Source organism: Anneissia japonica, unplaced genomic scaffold, assembly GCF_011630105.1.
Source record: "Anneissia japonica isolate Jap-2015-1 unplaced genomic scaffold, ASM1163010v1 scaffold287980_len571666_cov165, whole genome shotgun sequence".
Lineage (NCBI taxonomy): Eukaryota > Metazoa > Echinodermata > Crinoidea > Comatulida > Comatulidae > Anneissia > Anneissia japonica.
Window position 1 is genome coordinate 201,334 of NW_022720008.1, and position 12,697 is coordinate 214,030.

The 12,697-nt window shown below is 32.0% G+C and overlaps 1 protein-coding gene across 1 annotated transcript in view; it reads left to right on the forward strand.

Annotated features, from left to right (window-relative positions):
* LOC117111164 (extracellular serine/threonine protein kinase FAM20C-like) overlaps positions 1 to 11,491 on the forward strand; it is a 61,073-nt gene extending 49,582 nt beyond the window's left edge. The window contains exons 7-11 of the mRNA XM_033254039.1: positions 4,505 to 4,685; positions 5,763 to 5,875; positions 9,377 to 9,458; positions 9,696 to 9,755; positions 10,145 to 11,491. Coding sequence (XP_033109930.1) covers positions 4,505 to 4,685; positions 5,763 to 5,875; positions 9,377 to 9,458; positions 9,696 to 9,755; positions 10,145 to 10,421 — 713 coding nt within the window. The 3' untranslated portion in view covers positions 10,422 to 11,491. The remainder of the gene's footprint in view (positions 1 to 4,504; positions 4,686 to 5,762; positions 5,876 to 9,376; positions 9,459 to 9,695; positions 9,756 to 10,144) is intronic.
* Positions 11,492 to 12,697: the final 1,206 nt, after the last annotated feature.

The window sequence follows — 12,697 nt, forward strand, 5'->3', positions numbered from 1 at the left end:
ACATTTTAATGTAGTAAAGTTTTGTATAATGTTCATAAATATTTCGCGTCTCTTCATGTGTTTATTGATGGAATTGTGTTCAACACGAGCAGATGGCAAGAATGTATTTACTAATGTTCTGCAGGAAAAAGCTAGAAACAACTTGTTTTTAATAAGTCGATTTACAGTCAATGAACATACTATTTTGGAACAATTAAGTTTAAAATAATTTACATACATTTTACTACAAAAACGTTTAATAAGCAGCCAATTTATTGGTATTTTTTACAATTTCATTTATCGAGCGCTATTTACATAGATATTACGACAAAACAAGCAAAATTTAAAAAAGCGCAATACAAACAAAAAAAATCAAAACAACTCAAGCACATTATCTAATAAACTGTTGTAAGACAGAAAACAGCCATACATTTTATGGTGTTAGTTTATTAATTTTGGGTACTTCGCAATGTCTGTTACATCTGATTTCATTTGACAACCAGCTTGTTAATTGCTTCTATAAACTACAATTTGATTTGTGAAACTTGATAAACAAAATGAAAAGTTATAGCAAATGAAATTTACGAATAAAAATTCATGTTCTTATATAACAATTAAACTGTGATTTTGACAATGTTGGATTAAGGTGCTCAAAACGAACATTTGAGTAAATACAGAAAATTTATTTATTTTTTTCTGCAAAGTGAGTCTCATGAGCCACCGAACACCACCTCATTCGTAAAATTAATGTCGATATACCAAATGTAATTTCAGTCTAATGTTAATGCAAACATTCATTAAGCCTTTGTAACCACCGCACGATGCACGATTATCATGGCAACAGAAACATGCGTGGGTAATTCGTCACACGTTGATGGTTAATGTTGGTGTAGTTGCTATGATTTCTGTGAGGATCTGCGTGTAGGAGCGCTTGGCGCGTAGAACGTCGATGCCAGAGTTATATCCTTTGATGTCTCAAGATGTGTGTCCTTTTGTTAAATTGCCTTGGTTTTACTCTGTCTTGTGGGACCTAAGCTAAAATATCCAAGGGGGGTGGGACTTAGTGGACAGGTACATTGTTATTTGCCTACTCTACAACTAGCAGTCTTTTTAAAGGGTTTTTAGTAAATTTACCTGTTTTCTCTTGACCTTCTGATTGTTTTTGTATATTTCTGAAGTGTAAGTGGTAAATTTATATTAGTTCTTTGAGTGGATTTATATTAGTTCTTGGAGTGGATCAATATCTATAAACAAATTTTTTTATGAAATATAAAAAAAAGAGGATTAGATACATAGGGCATACATATCTGTAATAATCTTTATTACTATGGTGCAAACGATATCCTTATAAAATGATCATAAGCACATTATTTTAACTTCAATAGTATACATTAAAATATTTTTAATTACCAAATAATTATCTAATATTGATTAACATTTCTATTAACATTAACAAAATTCTAATAAGAATAAGTAAATAAACCATAATATATGTACTGTTTATGTAATGTTCCATTTTCATACATCCAGAAACCAGATGAAACTGTTTGAGCTTGTCTAATAACAGTTGTCTACTAGATAGGTTATATGTCACACGAACGAGTATAAATAGATACAAAAAGAGAGCCAACTACACTTATTGAGAGCGTGAAGTAACGATACGCCCTATGCAGCCAGTGTAGAATGCCTGCTGACGGTTGTATGTACACTTATGTCCATGGTGCACATGGTCTGTTTGTTTATCAGTTTTCCACATGATACAATACCAACAGTACTTATCAAGTTCACAGTGGGCGTACTTTAGTACGCACAAAAGTATGCAGGTGTATATAAAACTGTCAGCGGGCATCCTACCTGCTGAGTTGCATTTTTCCAAACGGGAGTACGCTCTCTTGTTCTATTTATACTCTTTGGTCATCCCATTGGTTGTGTTTCCTTAGTTATTCTCTCTTTTGTATTCTTAGCTCTGTCCACATTATCAAATGTTCTTTGACAAATAACTGTTGTATGCCCATATATAGTCATGACGTGCCTAAATATGGTCACAATGTGAGGTCATCATCACCATGTTTATTAAAATTGGATAGTCTGGACAGAGATTTAGCGTAATCTGCTATCACATTACAATTAATTATACTTACACAAAAAATATCCCTGACATATCCCCTACAATGCTGCTATTTTGCCAACACCTACTAATTACACCAGAGAGCATTATAAGCCTTTTGAAACCTAATGTTATTAAATTGATGATGCTGGATCATGTAAACATGTCGATTATAATAAATTATCTACTTTAGACTATGCTTTAATGCATTTTAATTACAATTTTTTTTTTATTATCTTGAAATAAATAAAATAATAATTAAAATACTTTGATTAGCTTTTATTTAATACGGATATTCAATATTTCATTTTTTTTTTTTTTACTGTTTTCAATTAAAATTATTTTGATAACTAAAGAAATAAATGATAATTAACAATGATTTAAACTTAAGCAATTGGCTGTTACTTAATATGAATTATTCAATAACTATTTAAATATGCGTTACAAAATTCATTAAACATCAGGTAATAATAAATATTATAATATAAGCCTACAAAATATTGATATTAGGCAAAAATTAGAAAATAATCTTAGACTTTATTTTATAATTCAAACCTCAATCAATATACAAACAAAGAACGTTTAATTCTGAATCATAGCTGAACTTATCAATACCATTGACTGTTCCCCACTCGTACCAAAATTTATTTCATTTCAGTAATGTATCTAACAGTAGCTTAAGCTTTTTCATAAATTGCATCATTACAATTTGATGTGTTTATCGACTCAAAAATGCAATAATGATTTCTATCTGATATAAATTTTTTTCTCAAAACCTGTGTCATAATTTACTAATAATTACGTGTCGTCCTGTGCCTGTGTGTAAATCATGGCCTTGTGTGTGTGCCAGTCGTTGCAATTAAACGGTAATATCGTTTGCTTTCACGTCTGTGGTGCACGCATGAATTAGATTAATGGTGAAAATAAAGAGATGGTGACATTTAACTTGGTAGAATGTGTGGTAAGTCTTCTAACAATTTATCACTCTAATAAGTCTCCGTTAGTCAAATAAATACAGCTGAGAAAATAATGTTAGGCAATTTTTGAGGTTTACACAATATCAATGTTTATATAATTTGGAATGTAAAACATATAATAATAAATAAAAATAAATATACAGTAGGTCAGTATGAGTTGAATTTGGGTCATAATTTGCTGATTAATTTTTTTTTTTACTAGTCTATTTTATTTTTACCTTTTTAATTTCCACCTTATTCCATTTCTTTTTAGGAACAATTTATAATTTTTGTATGTCTGGTGAATACGTAGTACATTTTCAGGCAATTTGGTGTACTGAGGTTTTTTTTTTTTGTCTTTGGTTTTATTTCCATCAGGCTAAAGTTTTGTCTTAGGCATGTTGATTTGCTATGTTATTTAAATAGAACCAGAAACATTTTATGTAGAAGTGACTCACTGTGTGGTTGTAGAGGCTACATTAGCTGGCTTAACATACAGGTAGGCCTATCAGCAAATAAGTTAGTTTGCCTTCCGATCTTGATCCTTCTTAAACTAAACCTTAACATTGTTGATCTCTGAACTTTGTCACTAACAGACTAGTAAGAATGTAGTACAGTAGACCTAGTTATTGTAGTTACAGCAATTTATCATTTATCAACATTCATTAATTTGTTTTACTATAACTATCACATTATGCAGTTTAACATTAAGTAGGCTTGATGTACACTGTAGTAAATGTACTTAAAAATATTTGTAATCTACACTGTACTTTGCTGTGTGTGTATAGCTGTTGAACAATACAATTCAATATCTCTATTGCTTAAGGCGAAATATAAAATGATCCTTCTTTATCGTCCATGATATTAGATAATTCAGGAGTCAATTGAATAGTTATTCATTTTTAATGCACTTTTGAGAAAAATGTCAGGACATGAAAGAGTGTCTTGAAAATATATCATACATCATATAACAAATAAAAAAAAAATTGATTGACATGTGAAATTCAATTGCAAGGTGATAGAGAAACATGTATATTTTGTTATTTAAGATACAAACTCCTCGGTGGAAAAAAAACTTAGATGTGATAACATGAAAGAAAACATTTCTCATAAACAGGTTGGAACAAACAAATCTACTGAAAGTCAAATGTTTTTTTAGAAATACATAATTAGATATAACAAATTCTAGTTTGAATTGCTAACAACACTATTAAAAAGCCGAAGAAAATTAGATGGATTATTAAGTGGTTGGATAAAAAGAATTGAAATATTTTACCTGGGGACAACATGTTACATGAAAAATACATTTTATGCTGTAATGCATAAACACTCTGATCATTTTAATTTTCTTCTTGTGTCTATATTTTTTTAGTATTAAAACACATAGTTATTTATTTATTTATGAAAACCTGGATAATCATTGGCTTATGGCACCAAATTTTATCATTTTTCTTAATTGCAGCAAACAATATATGTTTTGTTGGACACTGCTCGTATTATTGTGAGACAGAAACAGCTGTATGTGGGAAACCGGATATGTTGGAAGCTTCAGTCGCAGCCTACTTGCCACCATTCAAGATGGCTCCTCGTAAAACGTGGCGACACCCATGGCGCCGATCATATAGTAAACATAGATCAGCGGTGTAAGTCCAATATACATGTAAATTTTTCTAGTACTCAATAATGTTTGACAGTGTCCTTGAATGTATTTTTATTTATTTTTTCACATCTAACAACAAGTGTATTAAATCTGTACAACTTGAAGTACAGAACTATTATATTGAGAAAATTTACAGGAATTTTCAACCTAGAGCATACAGTAAGTTGATAGAAATATGATGCTTTCATGAAACCTTTTGCCAAGAAATAAAATTTTAAATGGAATGTCAAACAGATAAAATGTTAATTCACTAAAATGTAAAGAATTGGTTTTTATCAGAAATTTAGAATCAATATAGATGAAAGTTTATTATTAATATTTGCAAAATCTGCAACTTAATTTGAAAATAAAGTATTGATTGCAGTTGAAAGAAAGAGGAGATACTGTAAGAATGCCTCATCTGAAAGACTGCAAAAGTTAGAGATAAATAACCCATTAAATATTATACAAATATTGACGCTCATGAGGGGAATAGTAGAATCTGTTGCCACGAGGTGATGTGGAGACCGTAGCCTACTATTCAGCCCTTGAGAAGATAGTATTCTAGGTCTCCACATCACCAAGGGCTATGGATTTCACCATTTCCCAAATCTAGAGCAGTCAATATTTGTATTATATACTGTACCTCATAAATAGATTCTACAAGGCCTAAAAATGGAATGAAAAAAGTACCCACAAAGTAGGCCATAAGCCTAGACTACTTTTTGGGCCTACGCCGTCAAAGGGCCAATCTCTTGTTGTAGAGGTCGCAGTCCCCTTTACCTGTGACAGGTCAAAAAAGTACTATCATTTAATGTGATAGTACTTTTTTTCCCGGGAGTTTACTATCATTCAAACCTACGTCATAGGAGATAGTTGAAGTTATTAACAGCTTTTTAACCAATCAGATGCCTGGAATTGTATGTGATATGTAATATTTCATATCATGTATCCATTTCCATTTCACGTAGAAGCTTACAAAATTTATTTGCAAGGAGATGGCTTATATTCAGATAACCGTAGGAATATATTAATTACCAAACACTTAAGGAAATTGCTGTACTTTTTTCATCTTTAACAGGTGGGAGCATGATCCAAATTTCTGCCAGAAAACTGTGATGACGAAACATCCTTACAATTCTGGTCGGCGCCTATTGGACTTAATGGACATGTCGGTGTTTGATTTCCTAATCGGTGAGTCTTGATAGCTTTCTTCATTTGATTTTGCCATCAAAACCTGGCATGTGTGATAACAGCTTTCCACTTTGATATAGACAATCAACTGATGTGCGATATCGTCTTTAAAATAGTTATCAAGTTTCACGTTAATTCACCTTGGATATTCTTAGCTTGGTATTAGTTTCCCCGGTAGGTAATAATTATGCAGGTGATGTAGCTCCAAGGTTTCATATCAATATATTAAAGTTCTAATTTCCAAGTCAATAGTTGTGGAAATCTACTGATTACTTTTTTCTCATATTAGATTTTGAAACTCTTTTTTTATACTTCATTCTAATCTAACAGCAGGTATTTATGATTTTTGTGACTGTTATCATCTAAGCCTAAAGTCATGTAAGTAGAAAATAGAGCAGTCACGCCGTAGAGTGCATACCTCTGCCCCGTGTCTGAATACTAAACAGCACGCAGGCCGTGTATTAAGGGCCGATTCCATTATTTTCTTTTATGCTCAAGGGTAAACATATTTAATTTCTGTGACCTGCACCTTTTCCTTTGACCATTTCTTCCCCAAAATTTAATCATTTCTTTCTTTTTTTTATTATGATAATCCGATTCCATAGTTTTTGCGTAATCTTGCTGATGATGAATACATATAACCTCCTTGGCGGAAGTAAAAGTATAATTTATTTGATCAGATATATCTGAAATAAGAATGCAGTTTATCAGACAATGTCTTGTCTCTAGTATTGGTATTGGTACGTGCATTTTTAATGCTTCTTTTCCTTGTGGTTATAAAGCGCAATTATTTTCTCAGACTGTATTATATTTGATGAGATCAGACTTTGTAGTAGTGTACAGTATTGGCCAAATTCCTACAGATATAGACATAGTTTTTAATCAGATAAAGTATGTCTGAAACAAGCATACAGTTTTATGAAACAACCAAGCCAGTGCAACAGCATGAAGCAATTCAATTAAGGTTAACTGAATATTGTCACAGCATATTTACTGTAACATCATAATTGGTATAGAAACATGATAGTAGAAAGTCAGTATGTTATTACACTTGATAAATGAAGCTAATGGTAATTATCGCCTCCTCTGACAATTTACAACATTCTCGTACACGATATTTCACTTTGAGGATAAATACAACATCCATCAGATTGATTAATGAACTCTTATATTTAAGGTGAACATGTCAGTCCTACTTCATCAGAGCGGTATGGCGCAGCTGTTGCAGTTCCGTTTTTCAACATTGAGGTCCAAGGTTCAATCTCCCACATTGTATTTCGCTTGTGTCTTTAGGCAATGCACTTTACATCCAGGAGTACAAGTCTGGGGTTATTCCCAAGGAGCTTATTCCATATGTGCTTGTTCTAATGACCTGGGGATAATAATGTGAAGTACTTAAAGGCCTTGTTTGCATGCAGCGAAATTACATTTTTATTAGAATTAATGTTGCCTTAGGATTCTGTTTGATGGGTGTGCAGCCTCATTGTAGGGCCTACTACATATAATATGCATACTGACCATTAAGACAATATAATATTCACCTTAGAAAGTAATGCACATGACCATTAGATTTGTACTGTTAGTGATTTTTACCTCTGAGACGACAAGTAATCTGGGGCTATAAACTAAATATCTATGAAATATGACGAGACCGGAAATAGAGGAACACCGTTTCTTTTAGGTTTGCGACAACGCAAAATTACATAGAGACAAGGCACTCTATGAATAGTATGCATGTGTTTATTTCTGATTGGTCAGAAGAACAATTTTTGCAGCAATGGATTGAAAGTTAATTCATGATGATATTAAAAAACATTATGAACAACATTACACATACAGCGCTCATTCATGCCAAGCCATGCTGAAGTGCAATATACTTTTAAAATAATACATTTCTCCATGTACAGTATAATATTCCATCAGAATATATAGCTACCTGTATATTCTTTAGAATAATACATGTCTCATTTAACATTCATTAAATAATACTTCACAACTAGTTGTTTATTATTCCCAGTCTTCTGACTCATCGTTTTCATCTCAGCCATTTCTTACTCCAGGTAATAAATCTTCTTCTAACTCATTGCTATATCCATCATACTTCAATTATAAGTATTTGACCAAACAGATAATTACCTATGTGATCATAACAAATTGCTTATTATGAGTTTTTAAATTACTTGTTTTACTTTTACATGTTACTGGGGGGTTTAACATGAGAGACACACGTTCTGACCTCCATGCAATCTTAATATTGTATTCCTTTTTGTTTTTATTGTACTGTTATATTTTAACCTGGTTAAAGAATCAATAATTATCCATAATACTGTACTGTAATCTTTTGAGAGATTTATCAAAACTTAACTGAATAAACTGATATATGCCAATTAGGACCCCTGATTCGACTCCTTCAACACATGCATGTATAAAGTCATTCACACCATTCACTATGTCTGGGTGGTGTTTTTTTTTCCGTACTCTATTTATTAGACGTACTTGCTGTTCAACTGCTTGAATATATTTTAACAATTCCATGATTTTAACCTATCTACATTTATATCAAAAACAGGCAAATACACAAACAACAAGAGACACTGAGAAACCATCATAAGATAGAAAATGCCATTTATAAAAGCAAAAAAGTAATATAACAATCATAATTGATAAAAATATTGCTCACAAATCTATAAACATGAGTATGGCCCAGTAAACTACAGTAAATCAATACAAAAGTATTAGTAATATTAAAATCTGCATATTTCTACAATGATTGCCTTATATCCATTTCAAATATTGTCAAGGTTTTTTTCCCAAGAAACATTGGCTTAGTCAGTGTACAATGCATACAAGCATCAAAATGATTTTACATATGCCTGAGACTATATAAATAATTGAGTTGTCAGTTGGCTAGAAGAGGTAGAACAAAATAATACTGTAAGCATTAATATGGCTGGAAATGCAACATTAAATTACCAAATAAACAGAATGATTTACCAGTCATCAAAATGTTACATAAATCAGTCTGTTGGCGGCTGCATATACTAGGAAGATATACCCATGATGGAAGTGTAGCAGAATGGAGATGAAATAATTGAGATGTATTAATGTCTCCAGTATAGCAGGGAAAAGAATATCAGTAGCCTGGTCTAGAGAGGGCTTCTTAAATCATCTCTGCTTTATATGTCATGTTTGGTCAAACTGAGAGGTCTCATTTCTCTTAAATATATCCTGTATGAGTAAGGAACCTGGATCTCTAGCTTATAAAATGAGTAAAATTCTGTTTATGAATCCTTGGTTTAGGCTACTGTTGCATTTTTAATTTATATGCATAGCTGTTGTTATCTGTAGACTATTATTGTCTGGGTGTTTTTTTGTGCATCGTATGTGAAGTGGTAATGAGAATAAACAATTCATAATCGAACCTAATACTAGTAGAATCTTGAGGTGGTGCTTTACTAAGAGTACCACATTTGTAAAGTTATCTTTTGTTATTTGTTGTAGGGAACATGGACCGTCATCATTATGAGACATTTGAGTATTTTGGTAATTACACATACCCTATCCATCTGGACCATGGAAGATCGTAAGTACTTATATTAAGATAATATCGAATTTCATTCATGATAAAAACCAGATTAGGGTTGTTTCTCAACAGTAGGTTTCAATCTGCTTTCTTTCTTCAGCTGAATGACATTGGCATGTGTCCATTGCATACGTCACTGATGATTTAATTGCGACAAATGCACTCTGCAGTGTTGCGCATCCTCTATGTACCAATTTTAAGCTATTTACGCAGTGTTTATATTTTCTTTTTTTCCAGGTTTGGGAAGCATAGCCATGATGAACTATCAATTTTAGCACCACTATTTCAATGTTGCCAGTAAGACTATTATACTTGTTTTCATCATCATCACAATAACAATCCATAATTTACCTTCCCTCTATGAACATAATTCTCTTTACATTACAGAGGATTTTTTTTTATTGACTTTGTTTATGTAACAATTTGTTTATGTATTTTAAAATTGTTTATTTTTTGACTGTTAATTTATTGTATTCTTAATGTAAAGCGCCATTGAACATGATTATTCATGAAAAGGGCGCTATAGAAATTAAATAAATAAATAAATGTAACTTAATATTGATGAAAGATTTATGTAGCCAACAATTTGCAAACCCAACACTGCTATTCAATGTATCTCAAATAATGTAGTTGTGTTGAATAAATTGAAATATTTATCATATAATGATTTTTTATCTGTGTTTTAGACTTCGTTTATCAACTTACAGAAGATTAATCATTTTATCGAAAGAAGAGTACAAACTTAGTGACGTGATGCGGGAATCGTTATCACATGATCAGATCACACCTGTTATACTTGAGGCACATCTCGAGGCTCTTGACCGTCGTCTTGGCACCATACTACGAACCATTAACCATTGTGTCCAGAAGATGGGCGAAGAAGACGTCTTGAAGCCCGAGCCTACCTTTGAATCGTACCAGGACCCACCAAAATTTAACTCAGATGCAGATGAATTCTATTAAGCATGTCTAGTGGAAGTTGCTGAAGGTGATGATGAACCTTCCTTTTATTGTACCCAATTCCACTAAGCGCCTCAAATGCTGTTTTGCAAGTCTCACTACGTTGGCATCATCAAAAACTATCTTTCTGCAGATATGCTTTGAGCATTCATGAAATCTTCAGAGAATCTGAAGGGATATTACAGTACTGATTAATAAAATAAGAACTTTCAAGTAATATGTTTTCTTTTTTTATAATTGTGTTAAGATTGAATAATTATATTTTTGATGAAAAAAGTTTTTACTTTTACATTATGTTCTGACAAAATTATATACATTTCAAATTTGTTATAGTTTGCTTAATTGGTAGTAGAATAGATTTCATTTCTCGCATTATATTTAGGTTTATATGCTGAATTTGAACAAATTTATATAAATATATATTACATTTATTATTATATATATCCTGTCTTTCATTTTCAATGACAGACATTATATTTGTCTTTCACTTTACCAACCCCCAACCTTTTTAGCCAAAATCTTTTTTATACCTTGTATTAAACAAACTTTAAATGTGTAAGATGCTTCAGAGGATGGGAAAACAATTTGTTTTAGTAAAATAGTTTTTGCCAAAATTATCTAGACGGAGAAAAAAATTAAAGTTTATTGACAAAAAAAAAAAAACCAAATGTGAGTGACATGTATGAGGTAAAAATAATTAGTGTACGGAACTTTTAGGTACTCGCTCAAAATTTTATCTTGTCATCGTAAAGATTATGTGTTGCAATGAAACAATTTAGATCAAATTGGTTAATGCTGTACTGAATTTTAAAGGGGTGGATTTTACAATTGAGCCTGTACTCAGAATGCAAGTTAGGGCTAGCTAGGCCTCAGTAATAAGCTCATCTTAGGATCTTCGGCCTAAAAGCAGTCAGCTCTGCCTAACATTAGCATATTTGTACTGAATTATTGTGCAATTTATGTCATACTCAGAGTAATTGTTATGTAAGACATTTAAACATAACATGAAGATATTTGAATTTATACCTCTGAAGTTAGGGATTTTGTATGAAGATTAAGTTATGGGGTGGATATATACACTGTCTCTTGGGGGGGGCCTTAAACTGAGGAATTTTACTAAATTTATTTACATTGGCACATAGAATAAAACAGTCATTAAAAATTTGCTCTCTGTTGAGAAAACCACCTTTGTTGTTTTTGCAGTAAGAACATTTTATGTAGATTGACTTCACAGTTAAATTTAAGAAAATCATGGACAATTGTATTTAGCAATATTGAAGAATCTTCAAATAATTTCATTAGGTTTACTTGGTTTGAAATTATAAACCACAACTCAGTAATACTGAAGAATGTTAATTTCATGATTTTAATGTTTATTTTGAACATTACATTCATGAAGTACATTGATGATACATTGGATTTGCCCATGATCGTTTTTATTTGCTTGCTCTAGTTTGTAGCGCAAGTCAGAAAATACGTTTTTAGAGGGTAAAATGCATCAAATCTGCCTTAGGCTTGACTAGAATATTAAGGCTGCATTTGTAGCAATTTAGCCGAGCTGCATAAATGAAATAGGTGGTCTTATCAGAATATCAAAGGGGCCTAATTTTATTGTATAAGCTAGATGAACTAGTAGATTAAAAAAATATATATAACAGACATACTTCTTATAAGGTTTACAGAGAAGCACTCAATACATTTCTAAGGCTCTGCACACACTATCAAATTTTATTTGTTTGTGTAATTTGCCCATATATTATGTCATATTACACCCAAATTTGATGATGTCATATTACACCCAAGTATGGGTATATCACATTTTTTTTTGTCACATAAAATTTGATAGTGTGGCCAAAGCTTAAGAACAGTTTAGGAATTTTATGACACTGGACCTAAGATTGTGAGTAATTATAATAAGCAATTGCTTATCAGCTCTCAATGCGCTGAACATATTACTACCCCGGTCACTGGATCAAACACGTATGGAACACATACTCAGCTCCCTGGACAGAATTCCATAATATTGCAGCTAGTAATCAGCGCAGTTGTGTTCGAACCTACCAGGTACCCACTTGTACTCCTGGGTGGAGAGAGGCAACCGTAGATAAAGTGCCTTACCCAAGGACACAAGCGATTTGCACAGCGAGAGTTTTGAACTCCCGACCTCAAAGTTGGGAGTCCAAGCCACAACCGATGCGCCAACCAACCTCTACAAGCTAGGTGAGAGCTTTAACCACAAATACAACTCTCATTATTTATTAAGCAATTTGCATGCTTGT